This window comes from Aulostomus chinensis, chromosome 23 (genome assembly GCF_037954235.1).
Source record: "Aulostomus chinensis isolate RoL2024-O1b breed Wild chromosome 23, RoL_Achi_v1.0, whole genome shotgun sequence".
Taxonomy (NCBI): Eukaryota; Metazoa; Chordata; class Actinopteri; order Syngnathiformes; family Aulostomidae; genus Aulostomus; species Aulostomus chinensis.
The window spans coordinates 8,013,346-8,037,746 of record NC_141342.1 but is presented as its reverse complement, the minus strand read 5'-3'; the positions used below and the strand labels follow the sequence as shown (position 1 = coordinate 8,037,746).

Sequence of the window (24,401 nt, the reverse complement as noted above, 5' to 3'; positions counted from 1 at the left end):
GCAAGAATGTCACGTGACTCTTTCATGCGGGCCTCTCAAAACAAAAACATGATGGCCATTCCTTTAATTCTCAGAGGAAAGTACGTTATTCCAATATAGTTTTGATTTAAAATAAAACATTTTGATTACATTTCTAGCGAGAGATGTATACATTTTTTCACAATATTAGTTCAGCTCTTGTATATAATCTTTGATTTGTTCGTTATCACAATTAATCTTTCACCACTCGGAATAGAGTCGTTACAGTGTTACGTTTTCTGCAGTTGTAAACAAAACAACATGGCCATTCCTGTCACTGTCGGAGGAAAGTGCCCTATCACAATATCAGTTCAGCTCATTTATATAATCTTTGATTTGTTCGTTTTCACAATGAATCTTTCACCTCTCGGAATAAAGTCGTTACAATGTTACGTTTTCTGCTGTTGTTATGGTGGTTAAAACCACAGAAACCTAAATGGCATTTATGTTATTGTATTTTGTTGTCACATTGCCTCCTTATCTGAGTTGATAATATGTTTGTGATTGTTGACTATATATATTTAATAAAAAAATAATATAAAACATATTGCCCCAGGAATTACCATCAAAAAATAAAATAGCTATGCTTGTTTGTTGTTGTTTGCGTGATTGTTGACTACAGCTGTTCAATAAAAATAATATGAAATGGATTTTAGTGCCCAAGGAATTACATACACCCCGTTAAGCATAGGTAACAGCAAGTAACCCATTGCAATAATAAATTGTTGATTGTATTATTAATCAAAAAACAAAGTATTAAAAATATGTTTGTTTTTTTCCTCGGAGCGAGCGATAACTTCTGGATTGTCTCACAGAAGAACGGGGTGCCGAATTGCACGGAAGCTGATATATGGAATTCCTGGGGCACTTAAATCCATTTCATATTATTTTTATTGAACAGCGATAGTCAACAAACACACAAACAACAACAAACAAGCGTAGCTATTTTATATTTTGATGGTAATTCCTGGGGCAATATGTTTTATACTATTTTTTATTAAACATATATATATATATATAAATATTTATAGTCAACAATCCCAAAAATATTTTATCAGTTCAGAAAACGACACAATGTAACGACAAAATACAATAACATACACGCCATTTGGTTTCGTCTGCAGTAGCGTCCTTAGCAACCACCATAACAACTGCAGAAAACATGACACTGTAACGACTTTATTCCGAGAATTGAAAGATTCAATGTGAAAACGAACCAACCAAAGATTATATACAAGAACTGAGTGAATATTATGAAGATAAAATGTATATTTCTCGCCAGAAATGTCCCCAAAATTATTATTTTTTTAAATCAAAACTATCTTGGAATGACGCTCGTCCGTAGTAGCGTCCTTAGCGACCGCCATAACAACTGCAAAAAACGTAACATTGTAACAACTCTATTCCAAGAGGTGATAGATTCATTGTGAAAACAAACAAACCAAAGATTACACACAAGAACTGAGCAAATATTATGAAAATAAAACGTATATTTCTCACTAGAAATGTCATCAGAATGCTTTTTTTAAATCAAAACTATCTTGGAATAAGGCACTTTCCTCCGACAATGACAGGCGTGGCCGCCATGTTTTTGTTTTGAGAGGCCCACATGAAAGTCACATGACCTACCAGCGTTCCAATAGAAAAGAATAGGGAAAGAAAACGTAAACATTTCACAATTTTCAGGCCTTTATCGTAGGACTGATACATTTTGCCCTGTGGACAAACGCAGCCTTTTCACATTTTGACATGAGACTGGGTTGCCCTGAGACTCATGTATATGATGTGTGTGTGTGTGTATATGTGTGCATGCATTCAACAACCCTGAGGCACCAGAGGAAAATAAGATGCATCACCTGGAGGCCTCCCTCTCCCTGTTTCATTTTTTTCAGACTCGTAGCATCTCTAACTAGACTTAATCTATCTGAGCAGCTCACTTTATTAGAAAGCTTCAAGAGGACTGCAAGAGCACAAATATTATTTAGATGTAATCACCCTCAAATTTTGCCTTAAAAACAGGCTGAAAGCTTAAAAATCCCCTGCACCCCCATACGCTTTCCTCTGATCCTGTGGAAAGATGATTTCATCATTGAAACAAACATGGCTGAAACAACTCAACTAACTTACTCCTGCCAAAGCTGGGGAAGTAAACTGTCAAAATATGCCTACTGTGGGATGGTAATTCAAAGGTTTATACAGTAGATCTGACTTTAATCAAAATTGGTTGCTTAAATGTATTGTTATGGAATGTAAGTCAATATCATTCTGCCAGCTGCAACACCGACATTATTTTACTGTTAGCAACTGAAGAATAAATATAAATCAATTCTCAGCCATGCCAAAGTTAGAAGAGCTGGGCTTCGGCGAGTTACAGTTGCATATATACAAGATCCTGTAGCTAGGCAGATGAAAATGTTAAATTCCTGTGGTATAAGGCTGTCGACAATATAACCAGCCTTAAACCAAGTAGTGAACCCACAGATTAGCACTACATAGTGTTAGCTTTTACTAATGGCTATGACAAAAGATCTGTGTTTAGAACATCATTGTTGTGAAATGGTCTCATCTTTTTTTTAACAGTTCATATTACATGGTAGTAATATTTGGGTTATTAAATACTGTATTTACTCCAAATGAGAACGGACACTCCGCTGGAGTGTTTTCCCTCCTTGACATACCATCTGAGGGAATTGTGAATGTGAAGACAACCACCAGGATCTGGCATTCAGCAAGAGGATTAAAATGTTCATTACCATGGATTCACCCATGTGATGGAATCTGTTAAATAACCCTGCTGCAGCCACATGGAAAGGCCTGGGACATATGACACCATATCTCTACACACACACACACACACACACACACACACACACACACACACACACACACACACACACACACACACAGAGCTCTTTGACCACCTGGCCACACCTGTGACCAACATAATACAGTGTCACCTCTCTTGTGCCAGGTAAACAAACAATGTCATCTGAATAAATTGTGATATACACACACAGAGACACAAGCAGACCACCCTCTGCTGATAAAATGAAAATCCCCCACACCTCTGAGCTAGTAAACATGCGCAATCCGTCAGATTGAACCCGGAGGGGCAACATGAGCTGCTGCCCGCTGCTCTTGTTTTTGGAGACTGATGCTAAATGTGTGGGCAAAATCAAGCTCATTCCACATTGAGAGTGACTCATCATTTGCTCTTTTACAGTCGGCCTACTGGGACCTAAATAACTTCATAACACAAAACACTTACATACCAGTTACAACAGTTTCATACCCACCTTCTGTACCAACACTAATGCACAGTTTAATTTAGGCCTCACACACATCCATACACACCTTGTCTCACCGATACTTGCTCAAGGGACCTGACCACAATATCACAATTAAAGTATACGGACGTACACACATACACAATTGCCCTGACAAAACACAGAGCTAAACTCATTTGTTTAATAATGACTCCCCTTTCGCTACTGTGACCTGCTTTTCTTTCATTAAACCCCAAAGACACACAGCTAGGTAAGAACTAATGAAACCCATGAAAACACATGCACCATGTTGCTTGTTGAACAAAGACATGTCAGCTCCAAAAAGCAATATCAACTATCTAAAGTTTTAATTAACCTGTTAACTCAGGAAAGGTGTGCACACATAAACACACAGCTGACACCTCAGAGTTGGATGTGTGACCTGCCTGAGGACATACAAGGGCAAAAGCAAAGCATGCAAAGGAGCAGTAAATTTAGATCTATATGTATAATGAATAAGATACACACTGCTATTAGTGCAGGCAAAAGTGATAAATGCCTCTCATTCCTTCATTAGGCCATGGCTGTCAGTTGAAGCAGGAGAGAACAGGGGCACAATTAGGAGAGCTTATTGCATATAAAACAGCCATGTAATTCATTCTCTTACTGTGGCTGAGTATGATCCTGTCCATGGTGGGTTTATTTATGGTCAAATTAAACATGTATACAGTGACAGGCAGAAACACAAGGAATCAAAAACCACCTCTAAGGGCCTGTGTCCAAAAAACAGTTTATTCCCAAAGCCAGCATATCAAACGGATAGATCACGTGGGATTGTAAGAGTTAGTGCTGAACTATGGATGACTACCTCCATCAATTTGGATCACAGCATCTTCTGCGCAACACTGAGGATGCCACTTCCACAGTGCACAGCATAGGAAGATTTTTTTTAAGTTGAAAACTGTTGGCAAAAGTAAAACGGGGAAAATGTTTCAAATAAAGTGTATATGTAAGTAGATATTGATCTTTCCAGGGGGCCATTTATCAAGGTGGATAAAATACATTTTTCTTACAATAACCCATCCACAGCAGTACAATGCTGACCTTCAGAGCTACCATAGCTGAAAGCTCTCCATACAAATCTACTATGGATACACCTGTCCAAAATACACATTTTTGGGCTTTAAAGCTTACAGTAGGTGTTAATTACCTGCTTCTCCTTAAACAAGGTTTAATAGAATGTAGATCACATTAACTAAGCAAATATTAGCCATAGAAATTTCTAGCAAGTCCCACCATTAAACAGTGATTTAAACATTTCAATTTATTAGCCAAACCCATAAGGGATTTGAGATAAGCCAGCTTTATCTGGCACTAAACGTTTTTGGGCTCATCTCTGCAATTTGGAAGTTCTTCCAGATTCCAGACTCTTTTGACATCTTGTCTGTCTAGTCTGTTGAGAGTCTGGCTATGGAACAGTCACATGTTAACAGCAAGTTCAGTGCATTGCTGGGAACTTCAGAGAGCTGACTCACAAAACTCAAGACGTTTAGGCTCTGTCTAAGGATAAGTAATAATAATTCATACTTTGTATCATAAAAATTGCATTTAATTGTGGAATCTAAAGCATATTTACATGACATGAATGCAAAAACAAAGCTTAAAACAACTGTCAGACAAAAAGAAAATTTAAAAAAATGTGTAACCCCAGGGGGAGCCAATTCCATACTTCTGTATAGATTAAAATGATGTTCCACCTGTTTCTTGTGCAGAAGATTTTGAGGTGAAAATCCTTTTATCAGAGGGCAGTGGGGCAGTGATTAGCATTGTCACCTCACAGCAAGAAGGTTCGAGCCATGGTTCGAACCCAGGGTCATTCTGTGTGGCGTTTGCATGTTCTCCTGTGCCTGCGTGGGTTCTCTCCAGGTACTCCGGCCTTCTCACACAGTCCAAAGACACACAAGAGAGGACTAGGTTGATCAGCAACAGGTGTGGCTGTGAGAGAGAATGGTTATCTGTCTATATATGTTGGCCCTGCGATGGACTGGTGACCCATCCAGGGTGTACCCCATCTCTTGCCAGAAGGCAGCTGGGATAGGCTCCAGCGCCCCCCCCCCCCCCAACTCTTAACAGGATAAGCGGTAGAAAATGATGGATGGATCCTTTTATCAGCTGCAGTAAGAACCGCGAAAGGAAACAAAGCAAGCAAATCATTCTTAACTTTCCATCATACTGTATCTCAAGGTCACTCCTCCTTTCTTAAACAACAATGTAACACTCATGTAACAGAATAATGGACTACATGATGAGGAGCAGAAATAGAGACATTACAGAGATCTTGGCAAGGTAAGAGGAGAGAGAATCCTATCTAGAAAGATTTAGTGGCCTCTGACCCTTTATTGATCTCCCAGTGAGCCTCACCAGCACTGAACAGGTTAATAACGCCTGATCTCTCTCCCATCATGGCAGCCTAATCTTTTTAATATATGCCACTGCAAGCCAATTTCAGTTGACTGTGTACAGCAATCAGCCATCTTGGTGGAAGACACTGAGGCCAGTTTTCTGGGTTCGGCAACTATCTCCCTGCAGAATCAATCTCATGGGTAAATCAGTCAGTCAAACACCAACCATTCAGCCAGCTAGCCATTAAACTACCCTCTGGGAGAATGAAAGCATTATTAGCTGTAACATAAGGCAAATAACCCAGAGCAAGACAGCAGAAAACTTCATTTTTTAGTCACCAATCTAATTTGCAGTCCTTGGTCAATATCATTGCACCAATTAACTTGGACAACAGCATTCGATCATAAGTCACAGTGGCTTTAACTGTTAGGGCTTATCAAAGACTGACCATGCTTAAGTAAATGGACTGCTGGTGACTTGGAACATCAGAGGGGGAGAGGAAGCTACCACATTCACTTGGACATGAGTTTGCAGAGGCCCTCTGATTGCTCTGAAGGTCTTGCTTGGCAAGAAATAGAGCACCAAAAATCTGAAATTAAAGATGCTTTGTTTACCTGTTGAAGTAGTTGCAGAATCAATAAAATGCAACATTTAAAGGAATTTACTGACATTCAACTTGGTTTATGCCACCTGCCCACATATATATTTTAACATGAGTAATAGGAAAGTGGATCTAGGAAGCCCACCACTGAAAGATCATGTGAACAATAGTGCACGTCCACAGTAACCCCATGCTGAAATGGCATATATTGTCCTTGGATCGCTGGATCATTTGTTTTTATTCGCTTCATTTGCACAGGAGAATTTATTTCCGCCATTTCTTTCCATCATCAACCACGGCTCACCTAACAACCGTTGCTGGCTTGTATCTGTTTTGGAAGTCCCCGATACGGCGGAAAACCAAATGCCGCTGTATCCGGATCCATGGCGTAATCTGGAGGAGCACACCATTGGGTGAATTTCACCGCTTTCTCCAGGAACTGCGGCTGGACAACTGCTGTCTAAGGACGGCATTGTAGGTGGGTGAAACTGTAGGTTCCAAGGCATAAACAGAGTAATGTTGTTTATGCAGTACAGTGTAACAAGGAGTGCTCTGACCTGTACATGGGGGAGACAGAACAACAACTGCACAAACGCATGGCGCAACAGCCAGCTGGACCAGACCCGCTGTGCTCAAGGCTGCCCAAGGTGTGTGCTGCTGAACTGGGTGAGCCACTGAGGCACATCTCAACCTCAGTCTCCATCTTGGAAGAGTCACGACAACCAACAATGTAAAAGACATCATGTCTCATCCCCGTCCCAAAGAAGCCACCCCCAGGTGAGGTCAATGGCTACAGGCTGGTGGCTCTAACATCACACATGATGAAGACCATGGAGCGACTGGTCTTGGGAATGCTCAGACCCCAGTGATGTGACGCATAAAACAGGCTACAGTTTGCTTACCTGGCGAAGGTGGGTGTGGACAATGCCATCACATATCTACAACACAGGACACATTCACACTTGGACAAGGGGAAGAGTGCTGTGAGAAACATGTTTGATTTCTCCAGTGCCTTCAATACCATTCAACCCATCAGACTGAGAGACAAGCTCCTGTAGTTTGTAGAGTGGACACACACTTGGTTTCCTGGATTACAAACTGTCTGACTTAGACACAGTTGGTCAGACTGAAGGACTGCCTCTCTGACACGGTGGTCAGAAGTATCATAGCACCACAGGGAACTGTGCTCTCTCCTGTACTGTTCAACCTGTACACATGGGACTTTTGCTACAACACAGAGTCATGCCACATGCAGAAGTTTTTGGACGATACTGCAATAGTGCAATAGTGGAGTACAGAAGCCTAGTAGAGGACTTTGTGCTCCTCTGGATGTTCTACCAGTCTGTTGTCACCAGCGTTCTCTACTGTGCTGTGGTAAGTTGGGGTGGAAGCACAAGGAGGAGGGATGCTGGGCAGCTGGACAGACTGATTAGGAAAGCTGCCACTGTTCTGGGCACTGAACTGGTGTGCTTTGCATCAGTTTCAAACAAAAGGACATTGAACAAACTGTTCACCATCATGGACAATGATTGTCATCCCCTCCACAGCATCATTATTAGACAGAAGAGCTTGATCAGTTGGAGACTACAAGCGCTGCAATGTACAACTGACAGACTGAGGAAGTCATTTGTGTACAGAACCACAAACCTGTTAAATGCATCACTTAAAGGAAAAGGAAAGATGGACCTCTCTGCATAGTCTGTTAACCTTTTCATCACTTGCACTACCTCCCATAACAATGTTTTGTGTACTGACTGTTCACTGCTCACTGAATGCTCATTGACTGCCAACATTGGACTGCCCAATGTTTTACACTGTTACTGTTACTGACTATATTAGCCCATATGCAAAACCTGATTGTTGATAGTCTTTTTCTACTGTTTACACTATTCCTCATAATGCCCTTTTAAAATGCTGCTTTTTCAACTTTTTCATTGCACTGCTACAACTCTTTAATAAATCATACATGTGTACATATACATATACATACATATATATATACATACATACATACATATATTCATATATACATACATATATTCATATATACATACATATATTCATATATATACATACATACATACATACATACATACATACATACATACATACATACATACATACATACATGCATATATATATATACATATATACACATATATATACATATATATACACACACACATATATATATATATTGAGAGAGAGACACAGAGAGAGAGACAGAGAGAGTGTGACGGCCTATGTAGTGCTCTGTGTGCAGGATACTGCTGGTGGATGTGTTTGTGTCTTTGCAGGTCTGAAGGGAGAGCACCTGGCCAGCATTCCCAGTTAGGCCTATTCAACCCCGCCTTCCCAGACACCTGCTCTGTGCTCTGCACTGCTGTCCCTTTTGCACTCAGCCAGCGTGCTGTTGTTCTTTTTCCTTTTTGTTTTTCCATGTTTTACACTACCAACAACTCAGGACAACATATGTATTGAAATAATTTAAAATGAAGCTAAAATTGATAATAATACAACCCCGATTCCAATGAACTTGGGTTGTTGTGTAGGATGTAACCAACCTATAGTCAACTGAATACTAATCACTGGCGCCCACCGCAAACATTCTGAACACCCACTGCCTCTTAACCACTCCCCACTGCAAACAATATGAACACCAAATATACCTTAACAGAATATTTCATACTACGTTTAAAATTCAATCTCATTGATTGCATGATTATGTATGTGTATTTATGTGTATTTACTTTTCATTTCTCTATTTTAGTTACATATTTTACATTTACATACATATATACACACACATAAATACATACACACATATCTATATCTAAATACATCTCTATATATGTATACATATATATATATATAGAGAGAGAGAGAGAGAGAGAGAGAGAGAGAGAGAGAGAGAGCTACACACTGAACTGTTTCCAATTAACCTCTTCATCTGTGGAATGTAGGCGGCACAGTGGTATAGTGGTCAGCACTGTCGCCTCACAGCAAGAAGGTTCCAGGTTTGAGTCCCGGCTCAGGCACGGGATCTTTCTGTGTGGAGTCTCCATGTTCTCCCTGTGCCTGTGTGGGTTCTCTCTGGTACTCAGGCTTCTTCCCACAGTCCAAAGACATGCAATTGGGGACGAGGCTGATTGATACTCTAAATTGACCGTAGGTGTGACTGTGAGTGTGAATGGTTGTCTGTCTCTATGTGTTGGCCCTGTGATGGACTGGTGACCTGTCCAGGGTGAACCCTGCCTCTCGCCCATAGCCGCTGGGATAGGCTCCAGCCCCCCCACGACCCTTAACAGGAATAAGCGGAAGACAATGGATGGATGGATGGATGGATGGACGGATGAATCTGTGGACTGTTCAAACAGGTGTGTTTTGAGCATTCCTCAACTTTCCAAGTCTTTTGTTGCCACTGTCACAGCTTATTGGAACACGTTGCAGGCATCAATTTCAAAATGGGTGAATACATGCAAAAAAAAGTATCAATTTGAACATTTAAATTCTCTTGTCTTTGCAGTGTATTCAATTGAATACAGTTTGCAAAGGATTTAAAAATCATTGTCTTCTGTTTTCATTTGCATTTTACACAACATCCCAACTTCATTGGAATCGGGGTTGTTTCATTATTTGATTTGGTGTTGAACAGATGCTGTTACAAACTTTCTGTATATGAAAAATATGCACTATACACTCACTTATCAAAACAGAAGTACACTACATCGCCCATGAAAATTGATAGTACATAGAACCCACTATAAATCCTATAGTTCATAACAGCAGATTCAATCAACAGGTGGATGCTTGGGTTGTGGAGGGTGAGCAGTAATAGTTTTTGGTATACCAATAGCAGCAGCACAGCATGAATGGATGCAACAAGCAGCGGGAAACAGGAAAGTCTGATCTCTGTTTAAACATAGCACTCTATTGGTAATCTGTGCATGTGAGTGGTTAAGAATGGGTAAAGGTGAGACTGGAGCCAACGAGCGGCCAGCTGCCACAGGTGTTTCCTAATAAAACTTGCTTTTTTGTGTATTTCATGCACAACGGTCATGTCTTTTCACAGTATAGTGTGTGACTAAAATTTAGTAAAGACACACACGTGCGTGCACACACATTTTCAAGTCACTTTAACATATGACTCACTGTGACATTGCAAAGATTACATGTGGCTTAATTTGACATGAGAGGTATACACATTGTTTCCTCAGTTATAATCCTGTATATGAAGTAAAACAATTAATGCAAGAACAGCATTTGCACCATTTCATAATCTATGCTCGTACAAAAAACACAATAAATCCAATACACTACTCTCTCATATGCAAGTAGTAGGGGACATCCCCCAACAAATTAGAGATAGATGGCATCTTGCAGGAAACAATAATTATCACTTCTCTGGAACAGAAGTAAAGGAGAAGCATCCCTTGCAGGATGTCAGTGGGGCTGACAGCACCAGAGGAGCGTTCAAGAGATCACGTCTGCGGCACTATCATTAGACAGAGGGGGTTTCAAAAAGCCAGCACACTGATCACGAGGAAGCATGCTGACAGCACATGAAAAACGGGTGCTTGTATATCAATTCATCCGCGTCTTTTTACCCACTTCATTTTTTACTCTCCCCAAACTGCTCACACATTATTACTCCTCCTACATTCACAACACGCGCGCGCACGCACACACACACACACACACACACACACACACACGAGCACAGAAGGGGATTCTGGTAGTAACATCAAAGTATGATGGAAAAAGACACATCATTAGCAGGAGAAGACAGGGGCGAGAAAGGATGAAATCATTTAGACGCCACTGTGGAGAGGAAATTACTACGCCTGTCGGGATGAGGGGAGCAGGGATGCAGGAGAAGGAAAGACAGAAGGGATCAAAAAGGACAGGAGAACAGTACAAACGCCTGAGAATGAAATTCTACAAGTCAAAGAAAGAGAATGAGAGGTGAGACAAGAGAACCGAGGCCCAACAAAAGACCAAGCCAGGTTTGTCAAGATTATGTTTGGTTGGGTGATGGTTATTTCCTGATAACAAAAGTGTGTGTGTGTGTGTGTGTGTTTGTGTGTGTGTGTGAGAGAGAGAGAGAGAGAGAGAGAGAGAGAGAGAGAGAGAGAGAGAAACACTATCACTCCCTCCAATCACCTCCTATCCTGTTGTCCTCCCTGCTGTGCGCTCTGGTGTCAGTGACCAATGCAGCCTTGTTTGAGTCAGTAACTGCTAGGAAGCAGAGAGATGAAATGTGAAGCCGTTGTGATGTTTTAAACATGAAAATGTTGTAGCCCGAAGTTGCTGCCTGCTTGATAAGTGGGGGTTGTCAGTGTACCTGACAACTTATGCTGTTTGACTGTTTGAACTCAAGATGGGAAAAAAATAATTTAATTTTGTTTTGTTCTTGTCACTGGCAAACGGTAAATTTTTTTTCTAGTTTTGGCCATTATTCTATTTACTAACCTTGATTTGGGATGTGGGCCAAAGCATTTTGAAGTATTTCCAGCTAATCTTGCAGTTCAATAATAGGGATGTGGACCACACATCAACTCAAAGACCATATACTCTCATTTTCAACTGGGTGTGACTTTGCGGTGCAGCATAGTAAATCTGTCGAACCGTTATCATGAAACCATTCTGAGCGTCAGCAGGGAGAAGATAGCAGTGTCATGTCCTCACTGAGTAACTACACTGCTTTACAGTATATATATTACATAGTACATATATATATGATAAAGTCTGGAACAGAGCAGAACAGGTTAGTAAGTGTGCTGACACACCGCTAACAGTGGAGCGCTGCATCAGGCTGTTTCGGGACAGATGGCTGTCTTGGATCAGCAGAGGACCTCTACTGTGCATGCTGGAGAAAAATTAGTGATATGCCTATGGGGTTCTGCACAATGAAGCAGGTGTTATTGGATGGTATGATGTGCACAGTGGAGCTTCTGTGTCTCACTTGCTGATGCAAACAAGCCCAGCCATGCGCTCCAACTAGCTGATAATCATCTTTCAATGATGAACATCATTAATTAATTAAATATCAAAATATTCACTTGTGTTCAATGGATGACAGCAACCCTGTAGACTATAATCCTTTATTTAAATCAGAATTATATTTTCTGACTTCCTATCATTTCGCTTTTTAGAGTTTTCACATAAAACTAGTTGGTTCAGCTTCAGGCCATTTTAAGGTTTCAATCTCCAGGTCAGAAACATTCCTCTCCATGTGTAGATTATTATACATGCCTGTAAAATCAGAATATAGTGTGTGTGTGTGTGGGGGGGGGGGGGGGTATTTAAACGGCTGTTTTCAGTCGCTGTATTTATCAGTGCCAGGTCATTTGTATGCCATGATAGATGTCATGCTTGATTGATAAATTAGGGCCACTGGGACAATTAAAGGTAAAATAGTCCTAAATTGTCAGGGTTCCTTAATGAAATATTATTTTAGTTTTTACATGGTTGAATAAACCCTCAATTTTTCAAGTGCAGATAGATAACCACTGTTTGAAATGATCACAACCAGGAAAATATAACATACATAACCTAAAATACATACATAACAACTGTAATATAAGGAATTATCGAATACATGACCAACTGCAATCTCAGACTGATGTCCTGCTCAAATTGTCACTCTTGATAGGCCCCAGCCTAGATCTGCTCAAAATTTCGTGAATTCTTCCTTGACCAATTCTATAAACTTTCAATAAGTTTTGAGAAAACTGACCAGATATTTGTGCACTCCTGCTGACATAGCAATAACAAAAAACTGAACAAACAAACAGATGATTATGAAATGCCCACAACACCACAAACATTTAGGGCATCATCCTTTTTAAATAATTACGGGGAGCTGACATCATGCCCCATTACTTTAAGAACTGACCATCCACCAACACATTTTTTTATGCCTTCTATCCTTTTAAGGATATTGTAAGGTTTGACATTTCTCTACCTATTTGTAAGTGTTTTTTATGCTTTCTGGGACAAACATACAAACCCTTTAGGGTGTCACAGATAACTGCTCTCCTTTCAATCCCCACAAAATGCAATTAGCCATTATGTCTCCCTCTATAATCTGCTATGTTCATTTTATTTCCCTTTAATTCAGCAGGAGCTTATCTGGCTGGTATTTGCACAGAGCACTGCTTACATCCCCTGGCAATGGAAAACAAAGTCAAAGTTATCAAATCCGCACGACACTAAAAAAGAGGGATAAGTCAGGGTGATGCTGTCTGACAGGGCTCAACACCATAAAAGTAATCGGTGCCCTTGAGAAATGCATTGTAACTGTGTATGTGTGTGTGTTTTGATTTTTACCGTCACTGCTTTGGCTCCCCTCTCTTTTCAGCATCTGTACTGCCCCCACATACTTCTTCAACTGGACTTTCAGGACCTCATTCTCCCTGTGCATAAGGACACACAGACATGCACAGAGATCAGGTACCCACTGAGGACTAATATTACAGAGGCTACAGTATGGTATAATTTTTATAAAATATAGCATTATGGAGGCAGTATACACACACACACACACACACACACACACACACACACACACACACACACACACACAAACAGGATACAATGAATGCAAATCCTTTTCAACCTATATTCAATTGAATACACTACAAAGACAAGATATTTAATGTTCAAATTGGTTGACTTCATTTTTTTTTTTTTTTTTGCAAATATTCACTCATTTTGAAATTGATGCCTGTAACACTTCCATAAAAGCTGGGACAGGGCCAAAAAAGAAGACTGGGAAAGTTAGGGAATGCTCAAAACACACCTGTTTGGAACATTCCACAGGTGAACAGGTTAATTGGAAACAGGTGAATGTCATGATTGGGTATAAATGGGCTGAAAGGCTCAGGCTGCGTTCCAATCAGCACCGTACTCCCTGCTCCCTGCACCCTGCTCAGGGAATACCCTGCGTCGTCAAAGTTCCTCCGTTCGGAACACCCTGCAACGTCATCAGCGCATTCCTCACTTCCTTTGGTCTTCACCAAAATAAAACATTACATGCTACAAAATAAAACTGCCTTCACAGAATACACGACCTTTCATTTTACTTTTTATTGTAATGCACTTACTGTAACATTACATAATGTAACATCTAAATGTCATAAATGTTCTTGTTAATTTAACGTGATTTGAGAAATGTACGATTTGTATGGTCCTTCTTAAAAAATATTGTTAAGCAGGTTCTTATGTTGTGATGCTGAAAAGTGTAACAAGCCAATATTTGTTAATTTATACCTGGTATGTAATTAAAAATAATAATGATATGCCGAAAATTTCGATTGGAGTGGCACGAAATAAATGTTGATGCTAAAATTTTATCAACATTCTTGTGGAATTGTTGTGCAGGTGATGTAGCTAGCAACCACACTTACACACGTAAATGAATTCATTTTCATTATTCGCCATTATTTTCCAGGCTCGGATGCACGTCTGCTGCCGCTGGCGAGTTTTTTTTATTTTCCGCGCCGCACGGACACCGCAATGCATCATGGGGAATCTCGCTTGTCAACTTTCGGCAAAGTGTACAACAGTTGTTCAGGCGTTCCCTGTACCGTGCTCAGTTCCCTTTGAAATGTTCCCTGCGGTTTGGAACCTCAGTTAAGATGGCTGTATACCGTGTGCAGTCCACTTTGCAGGGAACTGCAGGGCGATCGGAACGCAGCATCAGTCTTTTACAAGTAAGGTTGGGGAGAGGGTCACCACTTTGTGAATAACTGCATGAGCAAATAGTCCAACAATTTAAGTTTTACTTTACTTAACTACTTACTTTACTTTACTTAAGATACAATTGCAAGCAATTTAGAGATTTCATCATCTACTTTCTATGATATCATCAAAAGATTCAGAGTATTTGCAGAAGTCTCTGCACGCAAGCGGCAAGGCCTAAAGCCAACATTGAAGGCCTGTGACCTTCGAGCTCTCCAGCGGCACTGCATTAAAAACCAACAATATTTGTATAAAGGATATTACCACATGAGCGCAGGAACACTTCAGAAAATCAATGTCAGTTAACACAGTTCCTTGCTATATCTATAAGTGCAGGTTAAAACTCTACCATGCGAAGCAAAATCCATATATCAACAACACCCAGAAACACTGCCAGCTTCCCTTTGCCCAAGCTCATCTGAGATGGACTGACGCAAAAGTGGAAAAGTGTGCTGTGGTCTGACAAGTCTACATTTCAACTTATGGTTGTTGTGTCCTCTGGGGCAAAGAGGAGAAGGACCATCTGATTTGTCGTCATCGTCCTCCTCCTCCTTCTCCACATATCCAGTTGGTCCGGGTTGCGGGGGCAGCAGCCTCAGCAAAGAACCCCAGACTGTCCTCTCCTCAGCCACTTCCACCAGTTCTTCCAGGGAAATCCCGAGGCGTTCCCAGGCCAGCCCAGTGATATAATCCCTCCAGCATGTCATGGGTCGGCCCCGAGGTATTCTCCATGTCGGACATGCATGGAACACCCCCGAGGGAGGCGTCTAGGAGCCATCCTCACCAGATGCCTGAACCACCTCAACTGACTCCTCTCAACATGGAGGAGCAGCAGCTCTACTCCGAGTCCCTCCCAAATGACTGAGCTTCTCATCCTATCTCTAAGGGAGAGCCCAGCCTCCCTGAGGAGGAAACTCATTTCAGCCACTTGTATTCGCGATCTTGTTCTTTCGGTCATTACCCAAAGCTCATGACCATAGGTGAGGGTTGGAACGTAGCTTGACCAGTAAAAGAAAATTTGTTGCTCTCAGATCTGCTTTTCTGGTGTAAAACAGATATAAAATATTGAACTAAAATAGAGAAATGAAAAGTAAAGAACATTTTTACATAATAATACACACATATACACATGCAATTGAATATGATCTATGAAACTGAATTTTATACGTAGTTCAGGATCTTTGCAGTGGGAGTCAGTATAGGTTTTCATGTGATCTTCAGAGAGTTAAGGATTCTGACAGCTGAGGGGAAGAAGCTGTTGCAGTATCTTGCCATGCTGCTTCTGATGCTGTGGAGTCGACTGCCTGATGGCAGGGGAGTTAACAGGTAATGGGAGGGGTCGGAGGAGTGGGAGGGGTCCTTGAGGATGGCAGAGGCTCTGCGTGCACAGTGTCTCTGGAAAATGTACTGTATGGGGGGGGGGGGGGGGGTTGATGATCCTCTCAGCCGACCTCACCATGCGTTGCAATGCGTGCAGTTCCTGAAACACACTGTGATGCTTCCGGCCCATGGTCAGACAGCAATTGGACCCCCTCCAGTTCGCCTACCAGACCAGACTCGGAATTGAGGAGGCCATCATCTATCTGCTCAACCGTGTCTATGCTCACCTGGACAAGCCTGCAAGCACTGTGAGGATAATGTTTTTTGATTTCTCCTGTGCTTTCAACACCATCAGGCTGGCTCTACTGGGTGAGAAACTGACTGCGATGCATATGGATACCCCCTTTGTGTCCTGGATTGTAGATTACCTGACAGGCAGACCACAGTATGTGTGTCTGCAGCACTGTAGGACAGACAGGCTAATCTGCAACACTGGGGCTCCCCAGGGGACCGTTCTCTCTCCCTTCCTCTTCATCTTGTACACCACGGACTTCAGCTACTGCACCGGGAGCTGTCACCTTCAGAAATATTCTGATGACTCTGCAGTAGTTGGTTGTATCAACAAGGGTGAAGAGACTGAGTACAGAGGCTGTGGTGGACAACTTTGTCACTTCGTGCGGGCAGAACCATCTGCAGCTCAACGTGGCAAAGATTAAGGAGCTGGTGGTGGATATGAGGAGAATTAGGGCTCCAGTGTCCCCCGTTTCCATCCATGGGACCAGTGTGGAGATGGTGGAGGACTACAAGTACTTGGAGTGTACTTGGATAATAAACTGGACTGGACTAAAAACACAAACGACCTCTATAGGAAGGGCTAAAGTCGCCTCTATTTTGTGAGGCGGCTGAGGTCCTTCAACATCTGTCGGACAATGCTGCGGATATTTTATGAGTCTGTGGTGGCCAGCGCCATCCTCTATGCTGTTGTGTGCTGGGGCAGCAGACTAAAGGTGAGGGATGCTCACTCACTTCTCCTGGTGGCACAATTCATATGTTGGAAAAACTTTGGTTCAATATTCTTGAGTTTGCAAGGTTAAAATCCCCAGCTACAATGAAAAAAGCATCATGGTAGGCTGTTTGCTGCTCGCAGGTAGCAGTGTGCAGTTCCTTTAATGCCCCCTTAGCATCTCTCCTGGGAGAAATGTACACTGCCGTGATGATGATGGTGGTGGTGGTGGTGGTGAATTCCCTCAGCAGATAAAAAGGTTGGCATTTCACTTTGGCAAACTGCAGCTGTGGTGAGCAGTGACTTGCAGCGTCCGCACACCAATCATTGTTGACATAAACACACAGCTCACAGCCACAAGTTTTGATGGATCTAACAGGGTCTCTCCGCCCAGAACGATATTAGTCCCTGCAGCTCAACAGCCTTGTCAGGGATGCCATTCCCCAGGTACGTCTCCAAGAAGATGAGTGCACAGCAGTTCCTGGTCACAGGATCGGTGGTCAGCTCAAATCGCAGATGGTCCAGTTTGTTGTCAAGCGAGCTACATTGGCGAGAAAGTGATAACGCTCGGCGGCTGTGATAAGGCTTTAGCGTGGTGTGGATCCAAGACCAGTTTCTGTGGTTCTGTTGCCACTTTCTAAAATTTAACAAGGTTACACCAGTGCAACTTACAGAGGAGAGTAAATTTAAAAAAAAAATCACTCCCTGCCTCAGCCCTGAGGCACAGGCGGCTGTGTTAGTGCTTTAATGGTTTGTGGTTGATGATACAATATTACTTTCTGACTCAGTCCGTTGAGTGCCCTCTCCCCTCTCTCTGCACCAGTCTGATCACGTGCACCAAATGTACACGCGACGCGCAAATTCATGAACCCCGTGAAAAAAGAAAAAACAACCAGCATCGCAGCACACATGAAGCGGTCTCTACTGGATTTTTTCGAGAGAAGAAATATTGCAAAGGAGACGAATAAGGTAGCTGGAGGTGAGTTAGGCAATGAAGAAGGTGGAGAAGTACCGAGGAGAATCTTTGATTACAAGAGTGAAGAAGATAGTGACGGGGGTTTTCAGCCAAAGTGGCTGGCGCAGTTCCTGTGGTTACGATGGACACGAGGGACAAGCCATTGTGTGTGAGTATTGCAGGAAATGTGGCCCGTGCGTTGCAGTCAGAACACAATTTGTTATGTCTATGCAGCAGTAAAAAGCTATACAAATAGAAGGCAATGAAATTGCACATTAAAATATTTTGCAAATATCAAGTTTGGGTCATTGTCAATCTTAACATCAAGGCAAAACTATGGTATGCAAATTAACACAACTATCATCATGATAAGGTCATGCATTAATACCACGCTTTACGAAGAAAAAGGTGACGCTACCTAATTTGTGGTGGCACTACCAACTGAAACAGTAGGTGGCACCAGTGCTACCTGTGAAAAAGTTAGCCTGGAGCCCTGGCCTCAGTGGTAATATAAGAAGAGCCTCTACATGTAAATCGAAGCACTGAGAACTTTTAAAGTGTACAGAAAGTTTATTCAAAAGACAAGTTCATAAGACAGTACACGGCTTCTGCTGACAGCGGCCTTCTTCGGAAATGTCGAACGCTAAGCAACTTGAACTGAAAAGTCATGTGGAATCTCAAGTGGCTCATTGTTTAGCAATTTTTAAGTTTATTAATGTTCGCAAACCTGAAATTGCTACACAATGAGCCACGCCTTTGCTATTTTGAGTGTATTGTTCTTAGGGTTTTTTTTTAACTATGCTAGGCCCAAAACACCTTAGCAACACCTTATCTAATGAGACAGGTACCCTGGATGGCATTACCCTGGCTCCCAGCAATACCGTAAGGAACCCGGGTGTTATCTTTTACAGGGATCCATCCTTTAAAGACCCACTCCAATGAAAATAATGTTTTTCATGTTGTTCATATGGCATTTTTCTGATGCTAGAGGACATACTTAAAGAAAACTAAGGTAAAAATTGCATTTCTGAGGGTTTCTACATTCAAATGGCTGTGAACCAATGGGAGACCCTAAAGGGCAGCCTCATGCAGACTGCCTTTCACACATCACAAAGCCACTGGATGGGCCACAAGCTGCTGACCCACTCCACCCCACTCCCGATGCTCAGACTCTGAGGAGTAGAGAAGACAATGGCGGATCATCAGGTGTGTGCTGTAGCAGGTTGCAATGCTAAGAAGAAAGATTAGACATCAGCTTTCATAATCTACAAAAACATTTTGCTTTGAGAAAGCAATGGATAAGGTTTCTTGGTCTTAGCAATAGTTTTGCCATCAACACTTCACAGAAGACTTTTTTCTCCAACTGGCAACAGAAAGAAAAGTGGCCTTCGCCAGGTAGTTAAATTTGAAGCCGGACACTGTGCCTTTCATCAAGTCACCATCAAGTGGACAGCCTGTATCTTTAGCAGAACGTTTATTATTTTTCTGTCGGGTTCTAACAATTCAACCGAGCCTGCCCACCAGGGGTCCTGCCCGTTGGAGGCCACCCCCAGTCCCATCTCTGCTACCGTGTGGAGGTTCGGGATGGCGAGCACGGCACATTTGAACTCTCCAGTGAACACGTGTCTGTAGAAGTGCATGTGGGGTATTCCCCCGCTGTGTCAAACACAAGGGAGGACACTGAGCAGTGCTGTCTCTACCCACAACACAGAGGCAAATCTCTAAAACCCAGTTCACACTACACGATTTTAGGCGTCTGTGATGACGGTGACTTCCCTCTCCCAAATCGGGGTGAGGCACTGACGACCACCGGGACAAAAGTAATGAGGTGTGAACAGCTGAAGACAATGGACTGGGAGGTCGCATGCAACGTTGGCGACAAAAAATGAACAATTGGCACAGCTAGATATCCAGGACTTGTCGCAGTGATGTAAACGGAGCTGCAGCCAATGAAAGCAGACATGGGAGGTACCGCAAACCCAGATGAAAAGAGCTCTGGCAGCAGGGAAGCCACGCATAGCCAACAACAACAACAACAAAAACGATGAGAGGAATGGATTCTACAAAGGGTTTGCAATATCCGTGGACACAGGAGGATCTGGGAGGCTTGGTCAAGCATTAGCGTGAGCACCCCTGCCTTTAAGCTGTCCATGTTTGCCAGTCCATTCCTTCGCCCACACTCTCTTCCTCTTTTTTTGTTTTTTTTGCTACATAGTAGCGCACAAATAACCTGGAGGGCTGCGTTCTGCTCCGCGTCCATGTTTACAATGAAAGGGGCGTGTGCTGCGTTCAAGAGTTTCCTGGCCAGCTGGACAACAGCCACGCCTACTGACGGGGAAAATCGTGTAGTCTGAACACTCCCGTCCGCCGACAAATCTTGTAGTGTGAACACCAGCCTGATTGAGCATTGGGTGGTGTGAACAGCAGGGTGTGTCGCCGACAAAAAAAGTTGTGTAGTCTGAACAGGGCTTAATGAGCAACTGGCTCTCTCCAGAAGCAGAATTCGGAAAATGGTACAGGGCTTGTGATTTTGGCTAAAAACTTCATAATCACAATTTAAAGACCAATTAAAATGCTTTAAAATAGCTAAAAAGGAGGATTGGAGTGGGTCTTTAAGACTTTCCTTTTTGATGAACCTTATAGTTAGGGCTGGGGTAGTCTGGTCCTTAGATAAGCTGCTATAGGCTTCGACTGTTGGGGGATCTCCCCTGGTGCACTCGGCTTCTCTCTCCTCCTCTCTGTCCTTATATACTTATATGTGTTACTAACTCCTCTCCCCATTTCTCAGATACCTGACTGATGCTGCTGCCAGAGGAGGCAACAGACCTGAGGAGGTACAAGCTAGCATCCTTAGTGTCACCAGTCTCTCCATCATTCTCTTCCCCTTTCTCTCCCTCTTTATCGCTGCTCCTCTTTCCATGTTATATCTGTCTTTCACTTTTACCTGTATTTGTCTCTGCCCCACTCTCCTGCTCTCTTTGCCCCAAACCCGTCAAAGCAGATGGATGTTACCACTGAGGCTGGATCTGAGGCTGGATCTACTCAGTGCTCCTGCCTGTCAAAAGGAAGGTTTTCGTCACCGCTGTTGCAAGATGTGCTTGCTCATGGAGAATTGTTGGGTGTAAATTCATTGAAGGAGTGTGGTACTAGACCTGCTCTACTTGTAAAGTTTCATGAGATAACTTTGTTAGTGCTATACAAATAAAACTGATGTGACTTGGCTTAAAATAATGGACATTAAGTGTGTTTTCAAAGCAGTTAGGGTGTTCCTTTGAACACTAGTCCAGAATCTTTACCATATGAGATCAATAGACAGAAAGTGAGACTATTTCTCACAACTGGTAAATGTGTGCCACAAGGATCCATTTTTGGGTCCACTCATATCTACAGTATCTATTAACATTGTACCACCCTCATTTCATTGTGACATCTATTGTTATACAGATGACACACTCTTATATAGTACTGGTCTTAAAATGCTTTCTGCAAATCTGCAGTCTGCTACTGATGTATGTCAGGTGTCCCTTAAGCCCCTTTCACACTGCACCAAAAACACAGATGAACACAGGTGTTTGGGCACTCTGAAAGGGTCATGTCGGCATTTTGACCCACGTCCACGACCCTCCAAGTGACCCGGGTGTTCAACAGCTTGCCTCGGCTCTGCTCGGCTCACCTGCAGTGTGAAAAAGGCACCCCACGTTGTCTCAGGTTTCCTGTGATATGACCCGTTGATGTAGATCAACCTTCCTATCGCATTCTGATTTTGTCACTGTGCCACCTGTCAGGCTGTCATTGTGGAAGCGCAGGGGGGAAAAAAAAATCCCTTTGTTGCATTAGCCCTTGGACATTTTCCAATCTGCGGCAACTTTGTATGCGTTGCAAAATAGACGAAATTGCAATGCACACAACGACAACGCGAACGTTCGACTTGACGATATCCATACTGTCATTTGTTTACCTCGCAGTGTTCCAGTGCACTTTTATGTGTAATGATGACATTGTCAGCGTGATGACGCACAAGAGAGAAAAACACAGGCAGCAGCCCTCACAGCCGGAGCTCAAACCCGCGTCTGCTGGAAGTTTGAATGTGCCTTAATGCTGAGCAAACGTGGGCAAAAAAACCTGCATAGACATGCGTATTTCAGTGTGAAAGGGGTATAAGTGAACATAAGCTTGTCTTGAACCCTGAGAGGACAAAATGCATGCTATTCTCAAGCTCTCATGAGACTGACAGTATAAGGAGCTACACTCTTTAGAACATGCAAATTGAAATAGTTGAAACCTCTTGATGCAGTATTTCGTAGTGCCCTACATTTCATTCCTGGTGATGTGTTTCTTACTTTCTCACTGTGAGTTATATGAAAAAGTGGGTTGGCCTTTTCTTGTCATTCATAGAGAGCAATAATGTCTTTTATTTATCTACAAAGCTTTGTCTGGTAGGCTTCCATCATATTTATCATCTGTCTTACACATCAGTAGTTTGAGGTCTCATACTAGTGCACATTTGCACAACAGACTAGACACACCACAAAATACACAGAAACAGGATAGAAAGCCCCCAGTTTTTATGCCCTTGATAAGTGTGACAGACTACAGGACTCTAATGTTGAACAAGCTCATCTTTGTAGAGATGTTTACGATTCTTTTCGACTGTGCTTCCCACAGGAAATGCATCTGCTTTTTGTGCAATATTGTTTATATTACATATTATTTGCTGTGCATTTCTAATTTATGTGCTGAAATTTCAAATGATGTGCTGTCAATTTTTATGATGTACAGGTGATCAAGGCACCATTGAAAAGGAGACCATAATTTCATTCCACTCTCCTGAATAAATAAAGATTGCTCTCAATTGGCTCCCCTGTAATTCATAAAGGTTCTCAAATCAAAACTCAACACACAAGCAACATATGGCGCCACTACCAGTTGCCTGTGCCATAGGTAACTTGTCTTTTGAGTTTTGAATTGAAAAAACGTATGTCTCTATGCACCATGCTTTTAGGGTGTGTTCAGCCTCATTTTGGAATTTAGAAGAAATGTAATCAAAGGAAAAAAACATGGCACATGGCACAAAGAGGCAGTCATTAGACATGTAATCAATCATAGGTGTGTTTAGGACATGACATCAATCAAACTAGTCACAAAACAATACGTCATTTCCTTGAAAGTCCAGAATGCGCAAGGACTTGGCATGTTGCTATCACAGTGGCACAAGCATTTCAACTTTGGAGAAGCACCAGTTGAAGGCATGCAAGCACATCTTAAGTTTATATAAAGGGAGCAGCAGGCATCCACCAAGCCATAAGAAGTAAAACATGGCTGAAAGGAGGTGGTGACCAATGTTCCCACATTTTTGGGCACCAATAGAACTGCATTGCAATGCCATGCATCTGCCCATCGGATCGATGCACCCTTTAAATAGCTCATCACACATAACATCATTGGCAAAAGACCAGCCTTGTCTTGGTCTATGGTGCAAACCATTTCTGGTGTCCCTCAATAGCAACGTGCCAGAATATAACACATTAACATACTTAGGCACCTGACAACACAGACGGAGCACATCATCTTTTGCTAGTTAAAGGGTGAAGGCACATGAAAACATCATTTGCACTGGCTTGAATTTAGTATCAATTGAATGTTAATATTTATATCAGCCTAGTTTTGTGCTTGTCTTTGTTAATAATCAGTGATGAGGAAATACCAATTTATTATCATATTTGTGATTTATGGGCTCAAAATAATTGAAAACAAGATGAAACTTGATTTTTCAAATTCAAAATGTTTACATGCATATATACAAAATGTGAATATCATATGAAAGTGTTTTTATACCCACAATATCAACATTGTAAAATCAGCTATCAGACAAAATCAGTTGTAAAATATTTTTTTAAAAAAGCTATTTTAAGTGTGAGTAATGTTTAAAAGCAGTTAACAGTTGAAACAACTTTTAAAAGAGTTGATTTAAAATGCATACCCTATAACCACCTTTTATGTTACAGGCGGGAGTTTTTTGGGGGGGGGGCAAAAAAGTGAGCAGAGCAGCTTCTTTCATTAGAACAAATTCAATTCAAACGATCCAATTTT

General features: G+C 42.0%; 1 protein-coding gene across 2 annotated transcripts in view; it reads right to left on the bottom strand.

Moving 5' to 3' along the window:
* snx29 (sorting nexin 29) overlaps positions 1-24,401 on the bottom strand; it is a 187,443-nt gene that overhangs the window by 116,825 nt on the left and 46,217 nt on the right. For both annotated transcript variants that reach the window (XM_086195588.1, XM_086195589.1), the window contains one exon: positions 13,621-13,706. In XM_086195588.1, coding sequence (XP_086051714.1) covers positions 13,621-13,706 — 86 coding nt within the window. The remainder of the gene's footprint in view (positions 1-13,620; positions 13,707-24,401) is intronic.